The sequence below is a fragment of the Podarcis raffonei genome, chromosome 9, assembly GCF_027172205.1.
Source record: "Podarcis raffonei isolate rPodRaf1 chromosome 9, rPodRaf1.pri, whole genome shotgun sequence".
NCBI classification, from domain to species: domain Eukaryota; kingdom Metazoa; phylum Chordata; class Lepidosauria; order Squamata; family Lacertidae; genus Podarcis; species Podarcis raffonei.
Genome location: NC_070610.1, coordinates 24774650 through 24792184, shown reverse-complemented (window position 1 = coordinate 24792184; position 17535 = coordinate 24774650). Strand labels below are relative to the sequence as shown.

The window sequence follows — 17535 nt, the reverse complement described above, 5'->3', positions numbered from 1 at the left end:
AACTTTCAGGTCCCTTAAATAAATCATAGAAAGATTCAGAAGAGGAAAAATGTAAGGTGGGAAAAGGCAAACTATTAGCTGGAGTTGTCCTTCACGCTTAATGCTATTATTTCAAAACAAATATGTTCCATTAATCTTGCTTTTGGAGTTTGAATCTGGAAAGCAATGTTGAAATTCACATTAATGGTACTTCCTACCCCGCCCCTATTTTTGTTGGGAGCCTGAACCCCCCAATGGCTCAGCAGCAGGAGAAGGCCGAACGCCAGAGAAGAGTTGCTGCTGGCCATTGAAGCCTTGCTGGAGCTGTGTTTGGCTCTGCCCCAGGCTTCTCCCAACGTCATGTTGCAATGTTGTGCATGACTCACGTTGTGCCCTCTCAATCTTCAGCACAAGTTGGTGCCTCTGCTCTGAAGCCATGAAGTAGGTTAGACTTGGTAGCAACTGAAACATTTCCCACCTGCAGTTTGAAGTAAGTCGGGTTTCATTGGTCCCCATAAGAGTCTATAACAGATGCTGTCTATTATATATCAATTCTAGTGCTAATATTTGGATGGGGAGCAAGAGGGAGAAAGAGGCTAAAAGCTGTCCTGTGATGAGGGCAGACCTGAGGGCTGAGGCACTTGGTTCTGTTCTCCTTTTGTATTTGATAGAGCATTTATGACTGTGGTGTGTGTGTGTTGTTTATTGTAAGCTGCTCAGAGAATTATACTAAACATATATACTAGTCTATAAATGTTACAGATAAATAAATGTCTGCTTTATGAAGTCTGCAAAAGACATCAACTTTCACAAGGGAACAGAAGGAACTGAGAATTTAGCTGATTTGGAATAAATATTTCTACAAGTTTCTCTCATGTCAGCATGCAAGGGAGTGAAAGTCAAGCTTTCATCAGTCTTTCCTTCTGCTTGATCCCTTTAACCTATACTCCACCTTGTTCACCGACTTGGAAAAACAGTCTTTAAATGGCATTCCTTTGGGTCAGAAGTGCACCTCCCTAGCAATGAAAATACTTCAGTTATTTTTCTTCTAGTCCTCCCTTCATATCTTTTATATCTTGTGTTATTTTAAGTAGCCAAAGCTGGGAACTGTGTTTAAAACAGCAGCAGATAATATAGAAATCATAAATGAGAAAAGTAGATAAAAGACTAAGGAACAAAATATTTGATTTGCTTTCTGAATCCATTTGATCCATTTTTAGAGCAGTAAATGCCCTTGTTGCATTGATTGAGATATTTCCCCTCCATTTCTGCTGCATTTTTCACTGGGGAAAAAAATCTGATCATTATCTCTCTTCTAATCCATGTCCATTATTATTTTCTGATTACTGTGTGGCATGTCACTGTGAAAATTTCATGGCACTTATTGGTGCTTAAATGTCATGTTATTACATATAAAACCCTGAATGTCTTGGGACCAGATTACTTAACAGACAATCAATATCTGTATAGTCGTACCAATAACTTAAGATCTAGTTCAGAGGGCCTCAGTGTCCATTGATTCAACTGGCAAACACACATGATTAAAGCATTTTGCTGATGGCCCTGGATGTAATGTAATGTAATGCAACACCTGTCAAAATTAGGCAGGCCCCATCTGTGTTGTCTTATGTATAAAGTTCCAGATTCAATATAACGATTTAGAACAGGCATTTTATTAATAAGAAAGCACATATATATGTACAACATCCATTTAATGTTCTCTAACTTACCAAGTTAACTGACAGGCTTGTGCTTAAGGATCTATTAATCTTAAATGCCCCCTATCGGTCTCTACAGCCACAGCAGGCACTGTAATTCTTGACTTCACCATGAAGGCACGTACACACACACCTGAAACTGCCTATCAGATATTTCATGCATCAAAATCCATTAACCATTTTGGTGGTACCCTTTTGAGTGAGGAATGTCTGATTTTTGTCTTTCCACTGTACCTTGTTGCCCTCCCACCTTAATATCAGTAATATATTTTTCAGTCCAGCCCTCTTGACTTTCTAAATAAGTAGGTGGTGACACCAGCTGTAAATATCTCTCCTATATACAATCCCATTATCACCTTCTGTCTCAAAAGAGCCACTTGCATTGTTGCCGTTGCTTTCTTACTTTAGCATTTACCATTATGCAATCTAACTCTTATCATTTTTACACCATGCTAGTAACACCTTTAGTACTCATTCATTGCACATTTTTCTACTATGAGAACACAGGCTATTATTTTACTAGGTTGAGGCCAATGTAACTATAGTGTATAAAATTCAGGGATTTTAATAATCTGGGAAAGCCCTCCTAAACTGGACATGGGTGAATGTAACATACCTCTTCCTCCTACAATGACAGTATCTGTAAAGATCCTGTGTATTAAGAAAACAATGTCCTCCCTTGTTAATATATATCCTAATAGACTTGAGACTGTGTGGGTTAGTTAATTCTCACTAATGCTGATTAAGTTCATGGGCAATAGTGAGATATTTTTTCTTAGAGATATAATAGTTTCTCATTTTAGTGTCTTTCTCTTTTATTTATCTATTACACATATCTTGCTCTTTACTAGTTACTTGGTCCTCCAAAGCAAACACACATCTTGGCACTGACTGGCTGACCTACTTCCGTGAGTAAGATTGATTTGCACAGCCACTTTGGCTATGAAGAGCCACTTATTTTTTCCAGCCACTTTTGTGCCAGTGGTCTTACGCAGTTACACCACTCACAATAGTCTTAGGCTTGCAGTAGTGTAATTACAATAGTGTTAGATGTGGTATCACAAACCTTCAAAAATACGAACTGCACCTTCTCTTGAAGAAAGTCTACCCTCTCTCTTTTAGCCTTTGTTTAAGTCAACAAAGAATGTGTATGCCCTAGTAGTGCTAAAACAATGGTGAGGAGATAATTGCCCATGTTCTAGTGGGACTTGGTTAGCTGTTTAATGCAGAACAAAGATCACAACACCGGTCAAGATAATGTTTTATAGATGAAGTAAGGCAGTCAAATACATCTTAAATCTAGTGTATGCATACCCTCTGGAACATGGAAAAGTATGTGGGAGGATTTGGTTTTCAGTAGAAGAATTAGGCATGTCTTTTGTTATAATACTGGATTATTTTTCTGTACTCTTTGACATGTATTGTATGTCAGGCACATCTGCAAGCCTATTGACAAAAATAATGGCTTTAGATCAATTCCTGCTGAGTTATTCTAGATGGTGGATACAAGGAAAGAAAATTTATATGTGGAAATATTTATTTTGATATATATTGGAAGCCAGCTGAGGCCATGTTGCATGCTAAACAAAATTGTTTTGTTCATGAAACTTAAAATCTTGAGGCCCTGACTTAGCAAGAAGGATTTACAATTTGTTTAAAATTACTACCAGTTTATATCTGGACCTGAAGTCTGTTTAGAACTATTTTTCCCAAGCAAACTGCTTTATAAATAAACTGTAAAATACCTTTTTGTTCTTTGAAAAGTTTGTTTGATAGTCTATATGTTGTAACTGTGATGCATAAGCCTGGAAAATATTTAAAGACTTCTGTTCTAACATGTTGCAGCCAGTTGTGTGGATACCAGATGGCTCAGTCTGATAATTAATTTGCTCTCCCTGCATGTAGTTCCAATCTGCTGCGTGCAGAAAAGTAGATTTCTTTCTATAACTGTTTGAAAAGTAAAAGTTGTTAACCATGAAGGAGACACAAAAATAATTTAATGAAATTCTGTCTGAATGATATATAAGATGAGGGGAGAAGCTTGGATTTTCAATTTTCAATAAGGGAAAGAGCAAAATTCAACCGGGTTTGGACTTTAATTTTTTATTGCCTCAGCTACACACTCTGTTGTATTTCCTGCAAAACAGCTTCTGATGGCAACTGTAGATATATGGGACAGAAATTGTGTTTTTGGTTCTATGCTTTGCTTCTTTTTGTCACTTAAAATAGGTTAGATATCATTATTCAGGAGTTGAACAGCAAAAATGCAGAAATTTATTTATTAGTAAGGCTTAAGCTCTGAAAAAGGTTTACAAAATGGCATAGTGTTATCTGCCTTCTGGTGTTTGTCACTCACAAATAATATTCAATAGGTGCCTAAGAGACATTTATACTTGCAATCCATATTGCAATAAAAATAGTTTTAAATTCATATATGAGGGACTGATTGTATTTGCATAGCTCATATTTGCATGAATATTCAACAGTGCACTGTAGATAGAATACATGTGGAATATATATAACAAAATGGGGGGAAATCCAATGTCTTTCCAAGTCATCAGTTTGATGCTTTCCTAGAGCTGGGAGACTGCTGGAGCATCATAACAAGAGATGGGAATAGGATGGTGGCTTTGGGGTTGATCTCATAGCTATGTGGGACAGAGGGAGCATAGCATAGCACGAGTCCAAAGCTTACTTTCCACTCATGCATTGCACCCTGAACTATGGTTTGGTGTGTTGTGTGAACATGACCAGTGAGTGAGCAAGGAGAATGTCTGAGTTGCATTCCAGCGTACCTACTACATCTTGCCATGGGATCAGACTTTCCCTTCAGGGGAGCAGAACACTGGTACAAGAGAAGTCTGTGGAATCATTGCTTCTCTGAGCCAAGGACATTGCCCTTCTCTGAATCTGAGGACCCCGCCAGAAGCCTTAGTACAGTGGAGAGGGACCTCCAGTCCATGAGATAATCTTGGTGTACTAGGAAGTCCAGTTTACCCATGAGGACATTTCCCCAAAACCATGTCCATTTGCAATCAGGTGGTGTCACTCTAATGTGAGGGCAATGCCAGCTGAGGTTCATTTCTGAGTTGGTTGCACACACCGGTTCCCACAGGGAACTGGCACATGCAGCCAAAGCAACAGTATTTAATTCCCTGCCCATCAGCTATCAAGTGTGTGGGTGTGTTAAACCTTGTCTGCAGAGAGTAGGGTTGAAGTCTCCACTCCAGAGATTCAAAGAGCAGCTGGGAGCTGTTTGAAAGCCCTTTTGCAAACAGCCCCATGTTGCTCTTTGAAATTCTGAAAGTCAGAGGTTTAAAGAGCAGCAAGGGACTGTTTGCAAAAGGGCTTTCAAACAGCCCCATGCTGTGCTTTGGAGTCCAGACAACGGGAGCTTCAAAGCACCGTGGCATAGTGACATCAGATGAGCATCCCACCCACCTGTCTAATTTGGCCCACTATAATGATCTGATCTACTACTCAGAAAAGGTTCACTACTCCTCCCTCACCACCCCTGCCTTAGTGGAACCACAATCTCCCCATCTCTGTTTGAATCAATGAATGCAAAATCAGATGGATACCCTTTCAATAAAGGGGCTCTTCTCATGGAAGGTGGAACTAGATACTGAGATACAATTGCAGTTCCTATTTAAGGTTCTTGAGTAGAATTGCTGCTGAAACAACACTTTTCTCCTGCTTGAATGGAACTGTCCATGGTGCTTTGTATTCATACAGCTGAGGACATTGCTCAAAACATGTCCCAAGCCCTACCAGCTCACAGCAGGTAAGGCAGAAGGTGGGAGCAATGTGAGTTTTTCACAATATCTTGCCATGCCATCTCCAGGCTGGTGTAGCTGAAGAGCAGGGGATCTTGACTGTGAGTCCTGGAAGACCTGCTCTTTGCTGAACAGATTTCTGGGCTGGGGTGTCTTGATTGAGTGAGGGTTGTTGCTGGGTTTTTTTAACCTTTATTTTAGATCTTATTGTGATTTATGTGGAAATTCTTCAGTTTAGTTGTGCATTTTTAATGTTTTATTTACTGTCGATGACTACTTTCGTTATGCTGTAGTGGTGTATTTTTTTCAAATTGTAAGCCACCTTGAGCATGGTTTGAGATCTGGGAAGGCAGCATAGAAATAAAATTGTGTATGCATTCATGCATGCGTACATGTATGTATGTATCTGTGGGGAATTGGATCCAGTGGACCCAAAGCTGCAAGACCCCTGCCTTCACAGTCCATTCCTGCTTTCCAGTCTCTATCACTGGTGAGGCAACCACTGACTGTAGCTTTCCATCTGCCTGGGTGAACTACAGTATTCACTGTGACAAGGTTTCTCCCACTTGCAATGCTCCTTCTACATGGCATCCTTAACGCCCTGCCTTCAATATGCAGGAATGGGAGGAATGGTGCTTTGGGGCTTTTAAATCAGTTAAGGTTTTTGTGTATACAAAATTCAGAGTTCCTATGTATTACACAGTGTATCTGCAAATGTGAAGTTTGGTACATATACCCAGACATCCTGATTGGATAAATGTTAGTTGTGAGGTCTGTGACCAGTTCAATACATTGATTGACTGAGCTGTAATAAGCATTTTGAAAGCTGCCAAGCTAGAAAAAGTCTAGGATATCATTCTAATTAGCAACATAATGTTCCTTATGCGTCTAAATCTTGTGGCTGCTCACTTTTGTTGCTCCTGTGTATAACAATAATGCTCAAGAGATGTCAACTGGGAAACTGGAGATTATCTTACTTAATAGGAATAGACATTTCTACCCTCAAAACACATCTGCTCCATCTTTCAGTAGTTGGAAAGGCCTTGTCATATGCGCTCCTCCGATTCTTCTTTTCAGACGGAGCTTTACATGTTCCCTCGGCCCTAAAGGTGTTCAAGGCAAAAGTGGTTGCCGTGCTTGCTTATGCTGCCCCGCTCTGGGCCGTGATGACAGATCTTGCTCCCCTTGAGACTCTGCAAAGCCAATTCCTACGTCGGCTCCTAATGCTCCCCCTGTGCGTAAGCAACGCAGCCATGCGACTAGAATTGAAGATCGCATCCTTAGAAACTTGTCTGTGGAAGCAAGTCTTCAATTACTGGTTATCATTGTGGCATAGATTACCAAACCATTACCTTGCCCAATGCTTATGGCGAGATGAATTCTCTAGCCTTTGGACTAGTAGAATCCATGCCAAACTCCTGAGTTATGGAATCTCTCCCTCAGATTCCCTAAAACGAGACCAAATCACTGCTCAAAGATTGATCCGCCAAAGACTGGATGACATCGACTTACAGCGAAATTATACGCTGGGGGGAGGTGTTTGCTCGCCCCAGAACATTGGTATCACTTTAACTTACTGCGTTCCATCATACCTCTCCTCCCTTTCGACTGTTGCCCATAGACTGGCCTTCACCAAAGCGAGGTTTAACGTTTTTCCCTCCAATGTCCTGAGACATAGATTCTCAAAGGGCCAAGCCCCCGCCGTGTGCGAATGTGATAAGGTGACGCCGGAGTCGCTCCAGCACATTATGTTCTTTTGCCCCTTGTTCAATGTGCCACGGGCAAATTTGTTGGGATCAATCATTCAGAAACTAGAGGGTACCCCACCAAAATTCCACCTTGCCCAAATCTTGCAGGACAAGGATACCCACACGACCCTGAAGGTGGCTAGGTTCCTGGTTGCTGTCCTTTCCCAAAAGCGACGACAAGGAGCACTACAAGCTAATTAAGGCGTAGTATGCCTTTCCATCTTATAGTATTTTATTGTTATAGTGGTGTTTTAGCGACTGTTTTTTGTTTTGTTTTTTTCCCCCTACGGCACAAGCTGTCACTTATGTGTTGTTTTTACCTGTATGGGCCTATGGCCGTAATAAATGAAACTTTGGGCCAGTGTGGTGTAGTGGTTAAGAGTAGTGGACTTGTAATCTGGTGAACCGGGTTCAATTCCTCGCTCCTCCACATGCAGCTGCTGGGTGACCTTGGGCTAGTCACACTTCTCTGAAGTCTCTCAGCCCTCACTCACCTCACAGAGTGTTTGTTGTGGGCGAGGAGGGGAAAGGAGATTGTTAGCCACTTTGAGACTCCTTAGGGTAGTGATAAAGTGGGATATCAAATCCAAACACCTCTTCTTCTTCTTCTTGTGTTGGAAACTTGACAGATAGAAAGGCTTGTGTTATAACTTTCATTTAAAACTTCAATGAATGGAGTAAAGGTAAAAGGTAAGTTTAAAAAACCCTGGACAGTTAAGTCCAGTCAAAGGCGACTATGGGATGCGGCGCTCATCTCGCTTTCAGGCCAAGGGAGTTGGTGCTTGTCCACAGACAGCTTTCTGGGTCATGTGGCCAGCATGACTAAACCGCTTCTGGCGCAACGGAACACTGTGCCGGAAACCAAAGCGCACGGAAATGCCATATGCACTGACAAAATGCCAATGCAATAAAGATGGGTTTTCTGAAGAGGTAACTCAGTCTAAAGGAAAGTAGTGCTGGAAGGACACCATATGAGCAGTACACCTAAAGAAGACAAACTTTGTAGGGTTTATGAGTATTTTCAGGGTAGAGTGGAGAGCCTGGTCCTCTTTGAGCCAGACTATCAAGACTGGATGAAGCAATGTTTCTGCCTGAGGCACAGCAGCAAATACTCCCACATCCATCCCCACAAGTCATGGTGCATCATATCCAACTGGGACAGTGCATGAGAATGTGCCACCGGAGCCAGTATTGCTGTGCTGCCCCCCACTCCTTTGCAGTCCTCTCTTCCCTCCCTCTGCTGCCCCTCATTCTTTGTTGTATTGGTGCCCCCTCCTTTCCTCTTCCAGCTTTTCCTCCCATCTTTTGCAGCCAATTTAGCAAGCATCTGGGGTGAGGTCTTATGCCTCCTCCTTTCCTGTCTCGTTTTAGGAAAGACCTAGGTATGTAAATACATGTAAAGAAGACAAGTCTGGAGAAAAGGTGGAATTGGATTCAAACAACAGCAGGATTAAGATTGCCAAAAAATTGAACAGGATTTCAGATTTCATAGAAGCTCTGTGGTGGAGGGAAGCTACTCTAACATGCAGTAATAACTTGATCAAATGTTTCCCCTCCTGTTTTCGCCATAGTGGGGCTGCACGCAAAAGATAAGAAAGAAATATTGAGACAAGTGGGTATTTCTGGCTGTAATCCCTCCAATGTGATAGGCAGAAATTCACAAGGTGAATTTGACTTGGAATAGAGTTGTGATGATGGAGAAAGCTTTGTGAGTTTAAATTTCTGTGCCTTATGCGACTGTTAAAGCCACAGGGGCCTTGCAAGATAAAGGGTTTTCCACCTGCCACCATGAGGAAACATGAGCACCATTCTATAAGAAGAAGAGCATGAAGAAAGGAACCCTGCTCAAAGGTGATATTTTGCTTTTGGATGAAGTCTTTCATCTCCAGTCACATGGGGCTTGAGGAGAATCATCTGACAGACAGTTTCGTCTAACAACTCCTACAGGGCAAAGAGATGAGATGGGTGGTGGAGAGTTAATGTACTGAAGTAAAACAAATAGGCCCTGTTATTGTTTTCTTTAAATATATCTGTGTCATGTTTTCATGTAAAAACCATCTGTCTACTTAAGAAAGGAAAGTCTTGTTCCAGTGTGTCTTATTAATAAACAGAGGAACAAGCGCTGAAAACTCTGGAATTTGGAAGAATTCAGCTCAATAACAGGGGCGATTCTGTGAAGAAGTATTTACTCCATGAAGAAATACCAGACTGAGAGAGGCATACGTACTACAGAATGTCTGGAGCTCATTTATTCTGAGAAAAAGAGCGCTGCTTGTGCAGGACTAAAGCCAGAGTAGTAGTATAATATTTGGATCTCCAAACAAGAGCTATTTTAATATCTTAAGAAAGGTTTAGGGATGTCACATGGAGAACAGGTAGATTCAAGAGTCAGAACTTTGGACAGAGCAGACGAAAGATTATGAAAGCTCTCAGTAATATTCCCCACATTCCTCCAGCAAACATTCACTTCTAATTCCCAAGGTAGGGCTACAGTTTTCTTTCCCAGATCTTTTCAGAATATATTTATTATCCCTGCCTTGGTGTCTAGCTTTCAGTTTCACTGTCTGCTGCCACAGTATATGGGAGGAAGATACTGAGACTGAAAGAACAGTCTTAAAAAATAGCTAGCTGTTTCAACTTTAGAATCAGAGAGAAGAATGTGGAACTGATCTGAGGAGAGGAACTTTCCTCTTTTGGCTCCTCATCTTAAGATTTAACTCCTGCCCCACCCCCAAAAAATGCTGAAAAGAAGCCTAAAATATTGAAAGCATGGGGAAAACGTTAAGGCTTTGCGGCTCCAACTTTTGCAAACTTTGGCCGGAAAAGGATTACAGGATTTTTGAAAGTATGTTGGTGTCTGATTTTATTAATGTATAGTATGCCTTATTGACTGGAAAATGTTTGATCTTTTAGTCATTTATATTCAGGCCTTATTGTACATTCAGATGAACAGTGGTATTTTAAAAAGCAATATTCCAATAAGTAAGCTCACTAATATGGCAATGAATGATTAAATGAAAAGAAAAGTAGCTTTCGTAAATTCACCTCTTTTGAATGGATCAGTCAAGTCATGGGAAATTATAACCAGTTTGTTCAGCTGTTTAAATCTGATAATGTAGGAAGTAATACAGCTGAGTTGCTGGTAAAGACATTCTAGAGATGAAACACTTGTAGATTTGTGGTAGACATTCTTTGTTTGCATTTTTTCATTATAGTGCACCACGTTACGTGTAATGACTGAAAAGGCAGTTCTATGTTTAGTTGATCTATGTTGTAACTTTAAAAGCAAAGCAAGGTAAATTTTAAGACAAACTTGCAAAAATTAGTATTTGCTATGTGGTGTGATTAATCTGTCAGGTGTCTCCTGCATTGGAAACCAGGAAGAATAATAATAGATGAGATAAGTTTTCTTTTTTTTTTTAATTGCACAAACTATTTTTCTCTCTCTGATACATTATTTTGCTAATAATTAAAGCCTGTATATTGTACCCTGGAACCTCTGAGCAGAGAGTGAAATATATAAATATTAAAGATAAATTAAATAACCTGAATAATATTTAAAGCAGTATTTAATGTATTTATAAAGAAAATATATTTCACACAAATATTTTTTGCAAGAATCTGTAGTTACAGATCTATAAAACAGAATTTGCATCTTATTGAGAAAAGTAAGTTCTTTGCCATGTTACAGTCCTTCCAGATACATGTAAGTATTCACTGAAACATCAGAAAAAACATTGTTGATAGAAAAAGTTTGGATGCATAATCTTTTAAAAGAAAATCGATAAAGCCAGTGACTTTCCTCAATCTGCTAAATTCAGAGCGGATACATGCAAGAAAGGCAATGTTGTTATTGCTTTTCCTGACCCCAGAGCAACTCTTTAGCATATGAAAGAAGCATGCCATATAAACTGTAACTTATCTTTGACACTGGTGTGCTTCCTGATGTGAACAATTAAGCATGACTCGATCATTGCTGTTTTGCTTTAAGCTGAAAGTGGAATAGCAAATCTGCTTCCAGATTTCTGGAATCCAAATAATCATCTTTAGCTGGGTGGACAGTTCCCCTTTCCTCAAGCATAAATGCTGTGGGGAAGGGTTTGATGATGATGATGATGATGATAATAATAATAATAATAATAATAAACCACAGTGTGTGTAGCATTAAATACATCCTGCCCCCTTGCTATGATTCACAGTCTCTGCATTTGAGGGGAGGAGGGGTAAAAATAGATAGTGTTGTGCCTCAGGCCGCCTGCCCTGCCCCAAATCTCTGAGCAACAAGAGACTCCAGAGTTCCCAGGGTTACCATTTTATTTATACATGTATACAACCTGACCATAGGATGGGGAGACTCACAGCATTAACACTCAAAGAGATCTTGGCTCCCTATTAGGTTTCTTGGGAAGCATAGAGCAAGGCATGTCTCGACATCTCCCGTTTCCAGCATCCAGGGGCGGAGGAAGGGGGCTGCGGTAGGTGAGGGCCGCCCCGGGTGTCACCGCTGAGGGGGATGACAATTCCAGGCGGCACTCAGCTCGGCACCTGCAGTGTGCCCAAGCCTCACGTCTCTCCTGGGAGAGATGTGGTGGCTTGTGCGCACGCAGGCTCTGCACTGCCCAAACAGACCGCCCGCTGCCTCCCCTCCAGCTGTAGGGCAGTTGTGTGGGAGGAGGCAGGCAGACTCCAGAGGCCCAGTGGTGCGCCCTGCCCCAGGCATCTGAGCGGCTTCCTCCGCTGCTGCCAGCATCAGCCCCCAAACTCAGCCAAGGCCATTCATTACCTTAACAAAGGAGACTCAGCTGACTGGTTCAGCAGGTTTCCTCTCATAGATTCTAACCCCCATATACATAGGATCACAGGTTTGGAAGGATCCCATGGTTATCATCCAGACTGACATCCCTACTCCCAAACCCATAACAATATAAAGCAGCACAATTTGGAAAGGAAACATCATAGCTCTACTATTCAAGTGAGAATGCTGGGCAGTGATCATACCTCCCTTAAAGCCACATGATAATGTGAAATCGATCAGTGATCTTTAGTCAGCCTTATAGTGTGTTCTCTCCCTAAATATCTTTGGCTTAAGAGCATTGACCTTGATGCCAGAAATCAAATGTCCTGGGTATTAATCATCAACAAGGTATTCATCAGCTGGTTTCTCTGTGTTGTCATTTTTAAAGTGTAATTTGCATACATTTATGTCATACATTTCATACATTATGTGTCTGGTTTGCCCTAAGTAAAACACAGAAGGGCATTGCAGAGATATTATGGTAGTTTCTACACACTAGCTCTGATCCAATTCTTGTTCTTCAGTCCCCAATAACAATGTGTCTGGACCACTGCTGGTTAAAACCACTTCACAGCAGCTTTAATCAATCTGAAGAAAATTACGTTGTAAAAGAAATGGAGTCTAGAATTTGGTTTTTACTCTGATAAAAATGTATTTCTATCTTGTTTTTCACCTCTCAGTGCTTTGTGAAGGGGAGGAGAGCTTCTTGTGTACAAGTGGAATTTGCATCCCAAGGAAACTGCAGTGCAATGGCTATAATGACTGTGATGACTGGAGCGATGAGACACATTGCAGTACGTCACTTAAATTTATTATATAACACATGTCTAGCAAGAACAACACTTCAACTGTTTGGATGGGCTTAGAAATAAAAGTCATATATTGTATCAGAATAACAGCTTTGCGTAGGATTTACGTATGCCCATTTCTGTCCTGTCATTCAGAAATTAATGGGACCTTTTAACTTTGCCCAACTAGGCCACAGAATGTGCTTGTAGACCTTTAAAAATGTTTAAAGCATAATTGCATTAGTAGTTCAACAGCTAAAATTTCTGCAAAGACACACAGGGATTTTTATTTGTTTTTTACATGTCTGAGTAATCCACTCACAAAGGCTATCTTTGTAAAGAGATAACCCGCTTAACAAGCCCTTGGTTTATAAGCTTTTGGCCATGTATTTGTTGGCACATTATATTACAACACATGTAAAGCAACCTGTTTACAAAATTATTTTTGATCTGCGCCTGAGAAGTTGGTCACAAAAATATTTGTTAATGGAAGAAGTGCTGTGGAAAAGAACATGTGGTTTCTCTAGTGTATGGTGTGTTAAACCACATCCTTCTTCTCCATGTATATGAGAAGGAGCTAAAGGCTAGAACATACATTCCACGCTTAATGACTGACCACATATAAGCAAAGCTTCATCTGCCTTTTTTGAAATCCAGAAAGAGAAAGCAAGCTCCATTCCACCGGCTACCCTTACAGGCAGTGAAGACTGGAGAGCACTTGTCTAGGCCTCCCCTTTCCTCTCATATACTCACCTTGTGCATGAGCAACACTCTTATCTGGTTGCTTACACAAGTTTGGGAAATTTTGATATAATTCAAGTGATCCTATGTGATCCAAGCCTTCCTATGTTACTGAAGCAGCACAAAGTTGGGCAATGAGCAGGAGGGTTAGCATATCACATGGTAATGAATGAATTGTGCCTGTCTCATTCAACACCAGGACTTGGAATTCCTTGGAACAAGAGCAGATGACCAATAGCAAGAAATAAATCATAGGGAGGCAGATTTATAAAAAGCAAGAATGCTGTGGGCTCTCCGATGTGGGAGCAGAGCACTGCTTTGAGCATTTTTGAAGAGGCAGGGGGTGAAAAGGAAATCTTTTATATTTATTTTCCAGTGTCAAAGGATGGAAAAGTCTATTACAAAACCTTTTCTAGGAGCAAGGCCAGCAGCTTCACAGACATAATACCTCAGGCCAAGGGCATATCAGTCACTTATTTGTTGTGACTAGGAGTGGAAATAGACATCACGTTAAGTGTGTTGCTGTGGTTTTAAAATGGTTAATAACTGTAACGAGAGCTGTGGCAGGAGAGGACAGGATTAGCCTCTTCCTGCTTACCATGGTTCCGATAAATATTGGAGGCCCCAGGCAGCTATTACCAATTAAAAAAAACAACCACAGCGCTTCTAGTGACCTGTTTAGACTCAAGTCCAGCTTTAGATCTGTGAGGTACTTATGTAAATATGATTTCTGAGGGTTCTTCCACACTTCTGCTTGTCTTGTGCCTAGAAAGCATAGGTCTGAGCAGTTTCCCTCTTCCTCTGCCTTTTTCCTAGAGAAAACCCACTCTTTAGCTTTAAATAGGGGCAAACATTAGTCTGGGGAACACCCAATTGACATTTCTTCTGACTGAGTGTTAAAGATCGGGTTTCCCCAAGGGAAAGCTGCAAGGCAAGCAGAAGCGTGGGTGAGCCCTGAGTGTAGATGCAAACCAGAGTGCAATCTAAGGGCTTATCCACACTTGTTCTATTGCATTTCTCTGGGGATAACCACTCTTTAGTGGTCAGTTAGAGCAAACAGAAATTTGGGTTTCCCCCAGATTGCCATTTGTTCTGATCTGTCGCTCAACAACAGATTTTTCCTTGGAAAGGAGCCGAGCAAGGGGGAAACCACTTGGACCCATGTGGCAAACCACTTTGGCCTGTGCTTTCTAGGTGGACGAGCCCTAAGTCAGAGGAGTTGTTCCGACAAAATGACAGACTTTTAGCAAAGAAAGGAAAGAAAAACTAATACTAAAACTAATACTGAGCATTAAGGAGTAGCAGTCTTTGTTACAACAGAGGGATGGATAAACAGTGAGAACTGCCAGGATACCTCATGCTGGTTCAGATTTTAAACTCAGCTGGGTACCACATTACTCAATATGAAATCATCTATGATCTACAGAGTACACAGATTTTCATTTAGTTTATAATGTTAAGGACTGTATGTCTTTGGTATTTACTGTCCTTTCATTCTTTGTGTTCTTTCAGAGCTAAATATAGATTTCTCTGGAAAATCTAGGATAGTGTGAACTATTGCATTGCTTCCTCTTAAATGGCAGTGGAAGTTAGCTTTGATGTGGTGTACTGGGTAATATGCCGAGCTTGGATTTTGGTGACATGGGTTTAAATCCAGTTCAGCCATGAGCATAACTAAAGTGGAAGCTGGTAATCTGGAGTGGATGAGTAGCTTCACCCTTTCCTTGCCTATCAGTCCTTCAAACTCTCCCCAAGTATTTCTTTCCACCTGCATTCGGCTTCTTAATGTGTGTTCACTCTTGAAAATACACATTTTGAACTCAGCAGGGGAAAAAGTTGCTTGTGGACATCCCACTCTCATATTCTCCAAATGGATTTTTCGCCTGAGTCAGAAAGCTTATGACTGCTGAGGTTTTTGTAAAGCACGTTTTTGTTTAGTTAGGTCTTCACTGGATGATGGCAGGCAAGCCATTCTCTTTCCATCCAACCAACCTTAACAGGTTGCTAAGAGGATTAAATGAGATAGTCCTGTGTAAAATGCTCTGAGCTTCTTGGAGTATAGTAGGATAATAATAAAGATGCTATGTATTTTAAATCAGCAGCAGCACTGGCCCAATACATTTTGCTGCCTGAGTTATAGCAGCAAATGTTTCATCCTCCTCCATCTCCAGACAAGGAAAGCTGAGTTATTTTGATACCTGAGACTTCTCTCTCTTCTTGGCAGTAAAAATAAAATAAAATTCAGTAACTAAAAATTTGCTGCCCTTTCAAGGCATCCAAAATCTCTTGCCTGAGTTGGCCACCCGACTCTGGTGAAATCTTTGAAACTCGGTAGGATTCCTAATGGCCATTGAGTGGGATTTCAGAGCCCTTCATGGCTGTTTCCCCCTCCATATAACCAGGAGAAGTTGGATAAATTATAGAAACCAGGAATTTCTATGCAAATGTGTGTAAATTGCCTAATTTATACAGGCAAATTCTTGGTGCAGAATTTTAATCTTTCTTTTTAGCTCAGTTGATATAGCCCTGGTTTGAGCCATATAGTCTCTTAAAAAGTACGTACCATTTTCAGAATTAGCTATTGTTTATGCAACATTGCCCAAGGAGGATTGGATTAAGGTGGTTATATTCTATATGAACAGAGGCTCTGCATAATACTTAGAAATCAGCAGGCGATGTTTCCTGTTACTGCAATTCTGTGCTAGAAATTGCTTCACTTGTTGACTTCTGCCTGTTACACAGCTTTTGAAAGCACAGAACATTAAAAGGTGGCCAGGGAGATTAACTTGGAATATGGATGCACTGAAACCTGTCTCAAAATAATTTCTGCGATATGGTATTGTTGTGAATTTAAAGCAAAGGAAAGTTTTAAAATATGTTTGTTTTTCAGACTGTAGCGAAGGAGTTTTCCGCTGCAAGATGGGAAAGTGCCTCAATTACAGCTTTGTTTGTGATGGGTATGACGACTGTGGAGATCTAAGTGACGAGCAGAATTGTGGTAAATAAGAAACATAGCTGGGTTATTACAAAATCACAGTTGGTGGACAGAGACAACTCTGGAGCAAATGGAGGCAAAAATCTAGAGTGTAGTTAGGCACACTTAAGCCTGTTGCATTCAAAAAATTTAAGTTTGTCTCTTGAATTGTTGGAGGCCATTTTGCATTTTCCTGTGATGTGGTCTAAGGTGAAATTATTGTTTCAGAAATGTTAAAAAGTTTCATTGCTTTGCTATTTATTACTTATAGAAGCCTTTCAAATGAAACTCCACACATATGATGTTAAAGAATTGGTGAGAAACCTTTCACGTCACCTTTCCACTTTCATCACCCACTTACATAATACGGGTTATACTTACATTCTGATGTGGTACAGGTCTGCGAGGAGAATACCACATCAAAAACAGCATGCTGAATCAGTTCTAGGAAGAATGGCTTACATTCTGGATAATGGTTTTGCTTGAACTCCCTGTACTTCCTATAGTAAACCCTGGATTTGGATTACTGCACATTTTGAAGGATGGCTGAGTTTTGATTCTCTCATTGTTTTGGAATGTGTGAAATTGATAAATGCAGCTTCAAATGTGAACTATACAAATTTCATAAATAACAACAACAACTAAAATGAATTTCTGCCCCATCCCTGCTTACCGCTGCTGATTAAACAATAAAAAGGTGAGCTGAGTGAGCCAGCCAAACTCTCCCCTCCCTCTTCGTCCCTTCCACCTTGACCAGTGCAGTCCCATTGCTCACCATCATCATGAGGTGTCAGCATGACTTTGAGCTATACAGTGCTTGCCGCTAGTTGGTGAACAATGGTCACAACCAGGTGTGGTAGACACGTCTCTCAAAGAGTCGTTTCTTATAGACAAGTCTGTAAGAGTGGATAATAATAATAATAATAATAATAATAATAATAATAATAATAATAATATAAATTTTATTTATACCCCGCCCTCCCCAGCCAAGACCGGGCTCAGGGCGGCTAACACCC

The 17535-nt window shown here is 40.7% G+C and overlaps 1 protein-coding gene across 5 annotated transcripts in view; it reads left to right on the top strand.

Moving 5' to 3' along the window:
- The window catches only part of CORIN (corin, serine peptidase), a 136392-nt gene that overhangs the window by 64286 nt on the left and 54571 nt on the right, over positions 1–17535 (top strand). For all 5 annotated transcript variants that reach the window (XM_053403571.1, XM_053403570.1, XM_053403573.1 and 2 more), the window contains 2 exons: positions 12697–12810; positions 16436–16543. In XM_053403571.1, the coding sequence (XP_053259546.1) occupies positions 12697–12810; positions 16436–16543 (222 nt within the window). The remainder of the gene's footprint in view (positions 1–12696; positions 12811–16435; positions 16544–17535) is intronic.